Source organism: Apodemus sylvaticus, chromosome 2 (assembly GCF_947179515.1).
Source record: "Apodemus sylvaticus chromosome 2, mApoSyl1.1, whole genome shotgun sequence".
Taxonomy (NCBI): Eukaryota; Metazoa; Chordata; class Mammalia; order Rodentia; family Muridae; genus Apodemus; species Apodemus sylvaticus.
Window position 1 is genome coordinate 182157992 of NC_067473.1, and position 15473 is coordinate 182173464.

Below are 15473 nucleotides of genomic sequence, written 5' to 3' on the forward strand. Positions count from 1 at the left end.
GTCTTCCTTGCTGATCTTCGGCGGCTCTAGCCGTCCATTATGCCTATGCATACTTCAGATATAGACCGTGAAGTATAATTTACGAGACACTGCTTCTAACCTCACTGTGCTGGTGGTATGTTCTTACCTGTGAGGTAAATCATTTAAGTCAAATATGAAGAAGAGGAGCAGAACATGCCACAGACAGAGTGGGTTTGTGCTGTTAAGAAAAAAACACAGACAACAACAAAACCCCATCCTTGATTCTATACAATGCAAGCAGAGCACACAGACAGACACAATCTATTTCCAGCTACAAGAGAGGACTGTCCTAGAGCATGCATGGAGCAAAGGGGCTGGGGACAGAAGTTTTCCACAACCACTAATAAATAGCAACTCCGCTTCTGAACATTCTGGATAAAAGCAGGCATGCACTTCCTACCTTTTATTTCTCCAAAGTTCCCTGATCCCATTGCCAGAAGCTTGTCTTTCCAGTCCTTGGAGAGTAGCTTTTCAATACTGGGAGTGTCTAAGTAAAGAAAAAAATACACTTATAAGCAAGGCAGCATCACTATCTTCAGCAGGCTCAGAAGTCTGTCTGCTAAGACTAGGCCATCCTGGTCCTGGCCCCAGCTCAGAATGACTTCATCAACAAATTGATAACAGGGGAGGGGGAAAAAAGGAGTGTGCTTGGTCACCTGCTGTTTCGAAATCATTAGCTTTTCCCCCTTCCAGAACAAAGCCATACTAATTCTGTATGACAATGGGCTCATGCAAACCTACAGCTCATAGTTTTACAATTTGGTGAACAAATTCTTGCTATAATGGATGCTTGTCAATTTCAGAGTGTTAGTCTGCAGTCAGGAAATAATTATGTTGATAAAATGCGGAGTGAAAAAAAAAGGCAAAGAATTAGCCCTTAAATCTGCTACATGTAATTATGTCCCTCTGTGTGTTTACAATTCGGTGCACTTTATAATATGTGGAACATTGTGTGGTGGTAACTATGCTGCGGCAAGATTTGTGAACACACACTGAACATTGAAAAAAATAAATAAAAAGCAAACAAACCAAAAAAAAAAAAAAAAAAAAAAGAAAGAAAGAAAAGAAAAAGAAAAGGTTGACATAAAAGAAGCCTTTAAAAGATTGCAAAACCTGTGAACCAAGTAATGTCTCTAATGCAAATGCATTATTTGCCTATTTCGGATATGTGTCCTGCTTTTGTTCAAGTGTTCCGTGTTGGGACAGGATGGACACATTTTAGAGAGCAGCTCATGAGTCTCGGAGCTTGGTTTGTTTTTCTGGGTTCCTCGTCCCTGCCCTCCCCTTTTGAACTGAACTTGAACTATAAGTAAATATAACTGCAGTAGAACCAGTGAACATTAGACTCAGTTTCAGACAATGGCGGTGTATGCTCCTGTGAGTGTCAAGTTAGGTATACAATGACAGTGCATTTCAATTCCACAGCTAGCCTACCCTAAGTTAGAGAACAGAGTGGCCTAGTACTGAAAGGAAAGTCCCCCTCCCCCTCCCCGTGGCTCATCTAGAGGACAGCACCGCACCTATCACCTTGGCTCTCAGACACACACTGTCTTCCTCGCATTATGTTTATGTGTGTTTGTTTGTTCAGATTATTATTAACCCCTAGAAGGGACAGAAAGGGAGGACTTGTTAACTTATCAGAGACCATGTCTTACGGGGGCTTTGGCTAAGCTGAGGCTAAGAATGAAGTATTTCTCAGATGTCAAAAAAATTATTGGTGGACATTTAAATATCACTTAAATATATTTAAATATAATCGAATATCGAAGGTATCAGGAATCATTTTACATTGAGTCCATATATGTGCATATGTAAGCAGGTTCCATTCATGATATGTGTTTGTAATATATGTTTCTCTCTGTCACAAAATACCTACTTATATTTTTTATATTGAATAAATATCCTAATGAGCTTACTTCCATATTTTCCTACCTTCTCCCCCTACCTCGTTTTTCCTATCTCATATTTTGGAAATGATGTCATACAGCAACGCTGTGATCAGGCAGAATGCAGACTGATGTTGCAATCGGTGTTTCCGCTTGCATCACGATGTTTAAAGTAAGTTGAAAATACTTCTGCATGGAACTTTGGTGTGTCTACATTCCCAGTGAGCATTGGGAAAAATCAGTTCTTAAACCTTATCAGAGTAGGTCGAACAAACACAACTGCACTGTTTCTTTAGCCTGAGCTCAAGAAAAAAAGAAAAAAAAAAAAACCTTGAGTAGCGTGCAAACAGGGCATGGCCAATATGGTATTTGTAGGAGGGTTCTGTCAGTCATTAAAAGCTAACAAACCTTTGCAAAGGAGGAATGTGGCAATAGAAATCCACTGTGGACTAACAATGGCCCCTGCCTCCCAGCTCCACAAGCAGATCTTTTTACTTCTAAGGCTATTGTCTGCCAGGTCCTGGCAATGCCTTTGCCTTGCAGCTAGACAAAATATCTACTGTCGCGCCTCATAAAGGCACCAAAGTCTTCTGTCTAAGTTGCAGAGTTAAAGAAACAGCAGCCAGATTTGGGGAATCCACAGAACATCCCTGGCCTTCCTATTAAGGAGCATTAAGATATAAAGCTCTCAGAGAGCTGGTTCAAGTTGACTCTTAGCATACAGAAGGGAGGGAGGGAGGGAGGGAGAAAGAAAAAGAGGGAGGGAGGGAGGAAGACAGAGGGAGGAGGGAACATTTGTGAAAATGGAAAATCAGATATGTCTAACTTGGGGTTGCCACATCTAAGGATGACTCAGAATACCAACATCTGTCACTGAGGTGTGAAATATGTACCTCAAATTCAATACATGTACTGAATGGCCTCAGTCTCAGGGACTGTGCTAATGAATGGCCTCTGTTCTCTAATCTTCACCAGAAGTCTGAGAAGGTATAATTACTTCAAGGCTATGGGGTAGAAGAAAGGCAGACACACACACACACACACACACACACACACAAACACACACACATGCACAAACACATACATACACACATACATACACACATATACACAAACACACACAGACATAAACACACACACAAATACACACACACACACACACACACACACAGAACCAGTCTGTGGTCTTAAAACACATGATGAAGAAGAAGAATGTCCTGGGCAGGGTTTGGCTTGTTTCCAGCATTCCAAACACCTACCTAGTGACGGGACAAGAAAGCTCCCATTTCGAAGGCTATTGTTGAGCAAGGGAGCAAGCCTCCTGTGTCATGACCACCTTCTCATGGCAGCTGCAGATTGATGCACATCTGCGTTGCTATTTTAAAAACAAAACCCAAAGCTTAGGAAGATGCAGCACTCACCCACGAAGAAGCTGTGTCCAAACCTCCCAGGCTGCAGTCTGACACACGCTCGCACGCACGTGGACAGCACCCAGACACACGCCCCCATTTCCTCTGTGGAAGAATTCTAGATCACAGAAGCCATTCTAAGCTCTTCTAGAGTAAAAACTTTAAAGAATAAATTGAATTTTCCACAATAAAATGCTTGTGTGAGTATCAACTATGGGTTAAAAGGCTACATCTTTTTTTTTTAAACAGTTCTCCTTAGCATCTGAACTTAATCTAATTACATGACTTCGCACCTGTGGAACTGGCGTTCGATTCTTTTAAAAAGCCATCACGTGAACGTGTACAATGAAACCACCCCTTTTATTTATAAGCTAGAAGGAATATTAGGGCATGAGTAAAAATGAATCCAGATCATCACCTATCCTATGACAGCAGCTGGCTAGTGGTAAGGGGTGGGGGCCAGGACCCTCAGCCTTCACCTACATGAATTTCTGTCACATATCCAGAGCTAGGAAGTCTCCTTGCCACAGTGCATTTCCTGACATGGCTTCATGTCCCTACACATTGTTCCTATAGAGGTGCGAGGAAATGACCTCCGGTCATGAGAAGGTCAATGCCCTCCATGCTGATTAACTTCTCGGGAGATAGTCAGAAAATCATGATTAGAAACATGAAAGACAAGATGGCAAGATCCCAATATTTACAATCACCTGTTTTCTCATGTGAATTTAATAAAGGGATGTCTGCCACAGCCCCGTAAGCACCACTCACTATTTATGGTGTGAAAAAAGATAGTAACTTACTATGCAATATTTAGTTTTCAAAAAATGAGATCTACTTTTAAAGACACAGAGTTGAGTTTTATCCTGCGCATGTGGCTGGCATCTGTTTGCATTGTTGGTAAGTTCTGTTCTGCAACTGGCCTTTTTCTTCCTTCCTTTCTTTCTCTCTCTCCCTCCCTCCCTCCCTCCCTCTCTCTTCCCCTCCCTCTGTTCTTTCTTTCTTTCTTTCTTTCTTTCTTTCTTTCTTTCTTTCTTTCTTTCTTTCTTTCTTTCTTTCTTTCTTTCTTCCTTTCTTCCTTCCTTCCTTCCTTCCTTCCTTCCTTCCTTCCTTTCTTTTCCTTTCTTTCCTTTCTTTATTTTAGGACAGGATCTCAGTAAGTAGACCAGGGTATCCTTCAGTTCACAGGGATCTTCAGCCTTGGCTTTCCACGTTAAAGGCATGTGGCATATACAACTGCATCTGGGGTATATTTCTTAGTTTAAACACTTAAGACTTTATTCTCCCAAACATTGGAGTTTCGTAGTTATCCTCAAAATAGAGAGTTCCCCAAATGAAGGCATTCTAAGAATCAAAGGTGGCTTTAGATGGTGTCTTAGCCTAAGGAATGCTGTCATGTCTGAAACTTTTGACAATACATGTAGCTAGCCTCTTCCATGTTGTAGTTGGGGAAACTCAGGCTTTGCCCAACATCAGCTAGTTCAAAGTACAACAGAGACTGAAAACCTGGGATCCTCCTTCAAGGATTTGTCTTTTTAATAAAATACTAAACACATGTGTTATAGAAGATAATGTAAAAATAAATAAAGATAATGTAGAAAAATAAGCCATGGACCATTAGCACACCCCAGAAGCACTGGTGTGGTCCACTAGAGCCTCAGAAGCACCCATGGCCAGTCCACACGTTCAGATGAATCTATGGAATTGTTTAAGCCACCAGCAGCTGGTAGAAATACTGATTGCTTTTTCTCCTCTCTCTGGCATGATCATGTGAGCTTCCTCTCATCGCTGCCTGTGGCAATCCCCACCAGAGAGGCGCCCGAGGTTGCCAGCCATTGTGATGGCAGCTTCATGCCTCTTTAGGGCCCCTTCACTTCCCTGTGACTCTCACTCCTGGTTTCCCTCCAGTGCCAAAGCCTCTTAAGACCGACTCCCTGGGCCGGAACAATGAGACCTGGAGAGCCATGCCAACATATTGTAATTCTCCAGCAAGCTGCCGGTGCCAAGAATTAAACCACATTCCTGCCAGCGCAGTAGCTTACACACAACCTGAGGTCTGTGCTTTGTGTGCGTGTACGTTATTTTTCTGTTTTAATCTTCTTTGAGCTACTGTGGCAGAGCACATTAAGAAACTGAATGAGTAAAACATAGGTATGCACAATATTTGACTTTTCAGATGCCTATGAATTAGACCACAGCAAATCTACCACTGTTTGTAGTTTAAATTTGTAGCTTCAGCTGAACCGCATCATTCTCGACCCGTGTTGATGCATACAAGTCACAAGGGCATCGTATTAAGGAAGGAATTGTCATAGTTTAATTTCAAATATGCCAATTGTTTCTCAAGTCAAGAAATGGATGCATGTGTAGATAATCCAGAGGCAGAATTTTTAAAGCTGGTATGATTTTTCTCCATCACGTAGGTGAGATTTTATGGAAGTGAATGGTTAGATACAAACTTAGCATACATAACTGGGTGACACAAAACAAAAATGAGAGCAGAATAAGCACCCCGGTGTCACACGAATCTAATTTATACTTAACAAATGTGGAGCCCTTTTCTATAGGAGTTAGATATTTTTAGATGCTAATAGACTGCCAAGGAAGTCATGGAATATATGGTATTTAAATATTTTATCCAGGATATCAGAGATGGGCAATGACCAGTAGTAGTCAGTGTGACTTAAAAGCAGTCTAGACCAAACTCTGCAATGATGGTCAGTAGCACAACCAATTATCAAGTTTCAAATACTTATGCAAAAAATCATAAACCTCATTAAACCCAAAGGCAGGATGTGCAGCCTCCTCCCCAGCAGACTTCTCTTCACATGCCGCAGGGCTGCAGTCTGGCTTTTGGCTTCTGTTTTGTGGTTGGCCCTTGGCCTGAACTCAGGACTTTGTACACAGTAAGCAAGCAGCTTTAGTTGTAGGACTCCCACCGTACAGTCCTGTGCTAAGAAGCTGAGCTTTGGAAAGGATGGGAGTTTAGTTCCAGTCTCTTTACCACCTTCAGGATCAGCTGGCTGATTATTACGTGGCAGGTAACGCTGTTGGAATCACCATAGCGAACCCGTTAGGACTTATCCCTGTTTGCACTCAAAGGTGCCCTTCGAAAGCTCTCCGAAAGCTCACCGGAATGGACAAGTAAGGTAGGCCAAGCGTGTATATATATATAAGTCAGTGCAATTCCAGGCCAGACTGTTGCTGTTTAATTATTCGTATAAAGACAAGAAATAAGGATTTGTGGGGGAAGACTCAGGTAGACTTGCAAATGACATAAATAGAAATTCACTTCAGGAGGACAACATCTGCTTGTCAAGACAATACTCGGGGGCAACTGTTACACAAACCAGGGTAAGCAGTAGATTCTTACATATAAGAAAAGCCCTGTGTGAGTTAAACAAAGAATTCTCACCTGAAGAACTTCGGATGGCGGAGAAGCATCTTAAAAAATGCTCAACTTCATTAGTCATTAGGGAAATGCAAATCAAAACAACCCTAAGACTTCATCTTACACCAGTCAGAATGGCTAAGATTAAAAATTCAGGAGACAGCAGGTGTTGGAGAGGGTGTGGAGAAAGAGGAACACTCCTCCACTGCTGGTGGGGTTGCAAATTGGTACAACCACTCTGGAAATCAGTCTGGCGGTTCCTCCGAAAACTGGGCACCTCACTTCCAGAAGATCCTGCTATACCACTCCTGGGCATATACCCAGAAGACTCCCCACCATGTAATAAGGATACATGTTCTACTATGTTCATAGCAGCCCTATTTATAATTGCCAGATGCTGGAAAGAACCCAGGTATCCCTCAACAGAAGAGTGGATGCAAAAAATGTGGTATATCTACACAATGGAGTACTATTCAGCCATTAGAAACAACGAATTCATGAAATTCTTAGGCAAATGGATGGAGCTAGAGAACATCATACTCAGTGAGGTAACCCAGACTCAAAAGGTGAATCATGGTATGCACTCACTAATAAGTGGATATTAACCTAGAAAACTGGAATACCCAAAACATAATCCACACATCAAATGAGGTACAAGAAGAAAGGAGGAGTGGCCCCTGGTTCTGGAAAGACTCAGTGAAACAGTATTCAGCAAAACCAGAACGGGGAAGTGGGAAGGGGTGGATGGGAGGACAGGGGAAGAGAAGGGGGCTTACGGGACTTTCGGGGAGTGGGAGGGGCTAGAAAAGGGGAAATCATTTGAAATGTAAATAAATTATATCGAATAAAAAAAATTAAAAAAAAAAAAAGAAAAAAAAAAAGAAAGAAAAGCCCTGTGTACACTTGAGACCAGTATGAATAATTCTGGAGCCCACCCATCGCTGCAGCCGCACTCCCAATGTCAAGTTCCAGGATATGTTACAAAGTTCTACACATCTCCACAAACCACAGAAGTCAGGCTGACGTTCTGCAGCCCACGGCCTGCACCAGCCCCACTTTTTATCTGTAATTATCCTCAAGTTACTTAAGCCTAGGAAGGCTTTCCTTTCAGTATTGTCAAAGCGCATGCCTGTTTTCACTTGAATGTTATTAAAAACTTTCTAGAAGAAAAAGAAATGGCTTTGACAAGGCTACGAGTTTTAACATCCAATCAATCCCAGAGACAAACAAGAACAGAGTTACTTGTGATAAGTTTACATTTTCTTGTTGTTCCACCTGGAAAATTGGACTTGTTTGAGCATTTTTCATTGCATAATTAAATATGCCAAAATTAATATGGCATAGTGGCCACGTACCTGTAATCCTTATTTGTTCCTTACAAGGATAATTTGTGTGAATGCTGTTGTATCTTTTTTAAGATTTAACTTTTATTAGTGTACATGTATCTCTATGTGAGTCTCTGCAAAGTATACCGAGGTGCCTGCCAAGGGAGGGCATTGGATCCCCTAGAGCTGGAGACAGGGCAAGGGCACACGCCTTAGTAAGACAAGGGTGCTGGAAAACAGACCCAGGGCCTCAGGAATGTGCTCTTGACCACTCCGCCATTGCTCTAGCCCAGTGCTTCTCAGCCTGTAGGCCGTGGCCCATCTGACAAACTTCTACTCCAGAAGTGTATTTGCATTATGATCTATACCATAGCAAAATTACAGCTATGAAGCAGTAAAAACTAATACAGTGTGTGTGGGGGGGGTACTGCAACATTAGGAACTATATTAAAGGGTCCAGCATTAGAAAGGTTGAGAACCACTGCTCTAGCCCCATCTCTCTCTCTCTCTTTCTCTCTCTCTCTCTCTCTCTCTCTCTCTCTCTCTCTCTCTCTCTCTGTGTGTGCATGTGTGGGTATAGGTGTGTGGGTGTATGTATATGTGTGTGGGTATGTATGTGTGTCGTGGGTTGGTGGGTGTGGGTGTATGTTTAATGTGTGTATGTGTGTGTGTGTGTGTGAGAGAGAGAGAGAGAGAGAGAGAGAGAGAGAGAGAGAGAGAGAGAGAGAGACTGATTTCATTACCTGACCTGAACTTCTGATCCTCCTCCTTCCAGTTCCCAAGTTCTAGGTCACAGACTTTGCCCACTCTGCTCGGTCATCTTCTCTGCACACACACAATGTAATGAGCAAGCAATGGAATCGCTGATCTCCTCAGTCACCCCTATCAAAAGCTAGCTGGTCCTGTGTAGCCTGCAGACATTTCTACGTGGTAGTTTTATTATTAGATCCAACCAAAAACACTGCAAGCTATGTCAGGGCAACATTCCAACAGGGAGCTGTGGAAAGTAATTCCTCTGGTACAAAAACTCTTTGTCTTTTTACTACTAGATATAAAAAGAAAAATAATGATTTAATGTCATAAAACCTGACTCCATCTCTTACGAGTTTATTGCTCTTTGGCAAGTAATTTACCCTCTTGCTACCTCAAGTTACTCACCTGAAAAATAGGATAATGACTGCTCTTATCTTGTGTTTGCTGTGAAAGCTCGTGTACGCAAAGCCTTTAAATAGGGTTAGGCTCATAATATCCAAAATTGTCATTCAAAAATGTTAACCAGTGCTACAACTACAAGTCAACTTATAGCTATCAAATAGAACCTCTTCTTACACACACATGCACACAGAAACACATACATGTACATACACATATATACACAGACACACACACACATATATATATACAGAAACATACATATATACACACAGAGACACGTATATAGACACATAAACCAATGCACCTATGCATATGCACATACATATATACATACACAAACAAGTATACACATACATGTACACACAATCACATGTATATGCAGACATATATACATAAACACACATATAAAAACTCTTAAATACATACACACACAAACATGTGACACATATACACATACACGTGACATATACAAACAAGTATACACATACATGTACACACAGTTACATGTATATGCAGACATATATACATAAACACACATATAAAAACTCTTAAATACATACACACACAAACATGTGACACATACACACATGTATACAAACATATCCACACATCTGCCTTCAGCTGTAATTACACTGTACTAAAGGTACCCACATGTATTTCTATGATGAGGACCATCACGTTTCATCCTTTTTGATAAAGAAATGGGCACAGCTGTAAGGAGGGGGCTGACAGACAGAGACTTCACTGGACTTTCTTTCCCATTCCTTTGGACAGCTGTCTTTCCAAAGGCCCTCGGAGTTGCCAGCACTATGGGGGCACTATGGGGGCAGTATGGGGGCAGTATGGGGGCACTATGGGGGCACTATGGGGCACACACCAACAGCACTATGGGGACACTATGGGGGCACTATGGGGGCACTATGGGGCACACACCAACAGCACTATGGGGGCACTGTGGGGGCACTAAGGGGCACACACCAACAGCAGTTTGTGTGTATAAAGTATATGTCTAATGAACACTGTCCATTTGGGGCCAAATAAGTCACAAAGGCAGAAAAGAGTAGACGGGTGGGAAGGAGAGCATCAGGTCCCACACTTGTTAGTTTCTGTAAGAGAGTGGGGCTAGAGAGCAGGAGGGAGCCAGGGCTTGCTCGGAGGGAAGACCAGAAAGAACGTACAACATGATGGGAAACCGGGAGAAGGGTGTGGATTCTACACACAGCCGCCTCTCTAGAAAACTCCCAATGTTTCTTCTGAAGCATTTTCATCTCAATTTTACCTACCAAACTACTGGTCTGGTCAGAGAAACACTGTAAGAACTTTCATTTTCTGTATATTCTACTTGGTTTAGTGTTCTCTCCTTTATCTATATATGATTGAACCATTGAGAAATAACATAAGGACTGCAGAATTAAAGCATACGGTATTTGAAAATCAGATGAAGTGTTAATCGCAGAAGACTACCTTGCACATAAAGGGGGGAAGGAGGAGCTCAGGCAGGATCACTTAAGGACTTCGGAGCTTCCTAAAGATTAGACTGTATAGACCTTACTACACCTGTGAGCCTGGTGCTTATCAGTCTAAATGGCAAGATCAAGTGTGGATGTATATGTCGCGTACCACATGTAAGACAAGGACTATGTAGGTATTTGGATCATAACCCTCAAAATTATCCAACTTCAAACAGCAAATTCATACAATCATTCATGTATGGGCATTTAGAACATGCTGGAATCTGTTTTTAATGATGACATTTGCAGAACTCTGCAGTGGCTCCAAATTGCGAATGTGACACGTGGAGAAGGAAATGGAAATCCAAAGAGTATCTAAATAGAAAACAACTTGACATGCGGTAGAACAAGGACTCCAGGTGCCTGGATGCACGAACTAAAGCATCAGGCGGCGGCTGAAGCATCACACACACAGAATCTTTCCACACTGACACGTGTGAGCCCATGCCACGCCCCACCTGCCAGATGACTGACAGGATATTAAGATGGACAGGAGAGACTGCTACTAGGGAAGCTGAAGAGCTGAGAGGAGACACTAGTTATATCTCAGGGGAGACTATCACATTCAGATACAAAGGATCAGAGTTGAAAACAAGCAGATGGAGAAAACACTGTCCAACTGCTTAACATCAACTGTCAAGCTTTACACAGGGTGGGTCTTCCAAAGGAAGTAGCCCCAGCTCCCTCAGGGTTCACTATCCCTGGTCTCTCATAACCCTGTAATGAATTTTGGATTGTGTCACTTGTAGAGTAATTTCAGAAGACAAAATACAGGACTTTCAATTCCAAAGGATGTTTTAATGTTCCCAGACCTAGACATACTCCCATCAAAGGAGAAGTGAGTTGCTATGTTGGCTATGATATCCCAATTCCATCTAATAGTGTAGAACAGAATAAAATAAATACATAAAAACCCATTAAGTATTTTATTGAAATGTGATTTTCATTGAGAAAGGAACAAATCAAATAATTAACAAGGAAAGAAGTGAAAGAGTAAAAAGTAAAAACAAAATAAATAGAAAAAAAGCCAAAGAGATTGGCAAAGTCTTCACTTTTCTGACTTTACCAGAGCCCAACGGCACTTGATGGTGAATACAGTGGGTATAAAATTATGTGCAACCCATCTATCCATACATTAAGTTCAAATGGAGTGTTTGTTACCAGTGTTATCTTTGCTTTTAATGAACTGTATATACTATGTGAGATATCAGTTTTATAAACATGAAAAATACATCATACAGGTTCAACCCAATCTCTATCTTTTGTATGATTTATACATAGCATTTACACACAGACATACACATGCACACTCATGCATGCAAATATACACATGTGCACACACATGCATATGTACACACAGGTACACTCACACACACACTCACAGACATGCATATGCACAGACATCATACATATATACACATACCTGCACACACATACATGCATGCATGCACACACATATGTACACATACATGCATGCAGACATACACACATACATGCATACATGCACACATACACATGCATTCAAAAAAGCACCACATGCTATTCCTCTACTCACTTCTCCAATACACATCCCACAGTAGCACTGTGATGGTACTAAGCTGCTCACAGGAAACTCAGTGTCATGGAGAAGAGGAAGATTGTGCCCATAGCCAGACAATCAAATCAAGCTTTCTATTCCAGATGCCATCACATCACTGAGGCATCTGACCTTCATCTACTGACTCAGAAAGAGTGTTAATATCCTCCTTGAACTGCCCAAGCAATGAAGAGTGAATCTAAGGGAGGACAGGGTACTGTGGTAAGCACTCTTAAACTATGTAACATTTCATTTTTATTAATAATATGTAAACCTTATTAATAATATAATTCATTATAATTAATCATATGTAATATAGAATATTAATAGCGTACTATATAATACATAGTATATACTTATATATATGAGTTCCTACTGCTGATTACATGGTTCATAAATGCTCATTTAAAACACTTAAATGGAAATTTTATCATTACATACATATCATACAGTAAAGTGTATAATATAAATATATATATTACATATGATGTATGACATATATCATATAAATTTCCATTTAAATGTTTTAAAAGAGGGACCATGAACTATGTAATCACACAGTAGAAACTCTCACACATTAAAAAATTAATAATGGAGTGCACCATTCATGCTACAAATGTACAGAAGTAATGTAAGTGCCAAAAGAGAGAAAGTAATTATAATATATAATATGTGATATGTGATATGTAATACAGAAGATGTAATATATAATGTAGAAGATATAATATAATATAGATGTAATACGTAGTATGCATTAGTAATATATATTAACCAGATCCACGAAATAAAATTCTACTAGACAAAAATTTCTAAGAAATAGGACCATAATTCATTTTATCCATTATTAAGACATTTTGTGTCACAGTCTCAAAATCAAGTAAATTAAACTATGTATATAGGTAAGAAAATTTGAGTGAATTTCTTCAACAACGTGTGAACTCCCTGTGTTTTTTTCAACATGCACTGTATCATCAAGGCTGGCTAGAGCTGTGACTGAGCATCTATAGTGGGCAAGAGGTTGGCCAAAGACAACACGCAGAGGTCATCAAGGAGGTCAGTTTCCTGTGTCTTGGCTGTGGTCCAGGAACCTGAACTTTTCATCGTTCATCTGGATGAACAAACACTGAATCAGAGTTTGAAAAGATGGACAGAAAACATCCCATGAGAACGAAATCCTAGAAGTGAGAAGTTGAAAGAGCAGAATACGCTGAGTTCTTCTTGTAGAGGAGAACAGCATGAATAAACGCCGCACTTTCATTTGAGCAATAATCAGACAATGTAAACTAAAAATATCCAAACGCCTTCCAGTGGATTTGTGTTTACAGCCACACGACATGGGGCATTTCAAGGAGAAACGCGGTGAAGAACTGTCAGGGATCCAATGTGTCTTTCAACCATTACACAGGGGAGCACATGAGCACAAGGCTTTACTGGTAGATTATGATAAAATTTGTATTTAGGTTTTTAAATGAGGGATCATGAACCATGTAATCACACATTAGAAACTCACACACATTTAAAAATCTTTAACAGAATGTACCATTCATGGAACAGATGTACAGAAGTTATATAAATGACAAGAGAGATAAAATAAATCTCAGAGATAAGAAGGCCATGGTTCTGAATGGTGAAAAAATGAAGTGGGGCAGCTTCAAAGAATGGCATAGGTAACTTGCCAAATCCAAGATATATGAACTAAAGGAAGTTCCCTTCATTCAGAAAAGTCTCTAGACAAAGCCCTTTGGGAGATGTTGGGACCACAAGTTACTAACCCTGGACATCAGTGTATGGCAGAAAATAAAACACTTGGTCAACCCTCTTCTGAACATAACTGACATGGGTTTCCATGGGCCAGCAGAATTCTAATGATTATCTTTCATTCATTCTTAAAAGAACATAGATCAATACCATCCAGTGAATCACATTCTGCATGTAATGACTGAAAGGAAGACACTATGGTGGTCACGTGTGAGTTCTTAGACACTGAGGAGGAGGGCGCAGAAGACCAGGACTGCCGAATGGTCTGCTTTTATACTTGCTTTTCAGTCAGTAACAGGGCAAGAGTGATCTAGCTGAATTTTTCATGTGACATAAAAGGTAAAGACAATAAACTATAGATATATGTCATCCAAATCAATTATATACACACATATTTAGAATATCTGACACACAATACTTATACAGAATTTGAATTCTACTTCTCATAATAAAGGATAGGGGTCAGGTGTGGGTAAGGAAGGCGTCATATACACTTACCATAGTGTGAAGTAAATCCCTCCTTTCCCTATGAGTCACTACATTACAAGAATAGACATTTTAGGAGGCAGAAAATTTCATTTAAAACAGTCTAGGGACTGAATTATTAGCATTTACCAACTGAAGAATAGATGAATATTTTATTTCAGGAGGGTGTGAGAATCCAATGACATTAACAAACACCTAATCTTCTGACCAGAGGGAGCAAGTGTGAGTCTTCACACCTGGGAATAGTGGGCTTTTCATGGCTTGGAACCCTGAGTTCCATGTGTTAGAAACTCAAAGGTGTTAGGATGTCTGTGACTTTTCTCTGTAGAGCTAATTCCCTAGGACTGGAGACTGAACATCATAGTGAGAGACCCTGTCTCAAGAATACAAACATACAAACAAATAAAACATGAATTGCACAAGGTGACTATTTCAATGTGAGGAACTTGATACAATAAATATATAAAACACTGTTACAGTTTTGTCATAACTAAGACTGGTCTGTATTATGTGACATGATCAGCCCTAAAATATAAGTTCTCCCCTTAAAGTATATATTTTTCCAGTTAAGGATGGAAGTGTTCCTTCCTACAGAAAGGCAGAGCACAACAGAACAGAAATTTTGGGTGGTGATAGAGCTGGATTCCTTAATAGAAAATGTATATTTTCATTAAAGCAAACATTTAATAATCTAATGAATTTTCCAACCATTCTGTCAAATTGGACTATTATAATAATTCATGATTCTAGATTCAGACCTTGAAATTGTTCTCCCTCTTCTTATTTTCCCTGTAAATAATTTACTTTGTACCACAATATCCACAAAGACAACTCCAGAAATATAGAGTCCATGGCAAATCAAGCCACAGAAGACACAAATCCGGCACATTCAGGACACATATCTGAGTTTAATTGAAAATCCTGTTATTGTAGGGATTTAATCCTCTCTGGTTTT

At 40.3% G+C, this 15473-nt stretch overlaps 1 protein-coding gene across 8 annotated transcripts in view; it reads right to left on the bottom strand.

Annotated features, from left to right (window-relative positions):
* Sox5 (SRY-box transcription factor 5) overlaps positions 1 to 15473 on the bottom strand; it is a 974603-nt gene that overhangs the window by 207792 nt on the left and 751338 nt on the right. For all 8 annotated transcript variants that reach the window (XM_052175238.1, XM_052175240.1, XM_052175244.1 and 5 more), the window contains one exon: positions 422 to 508. In XM_052175238.1, coding sequence (XP_052031198.1) covers positions 422 to 508 — 87 coding nt within the window. The remainder of the gene's footprint in view (positions 1 to 421; positions 509 to 15473) is intronic.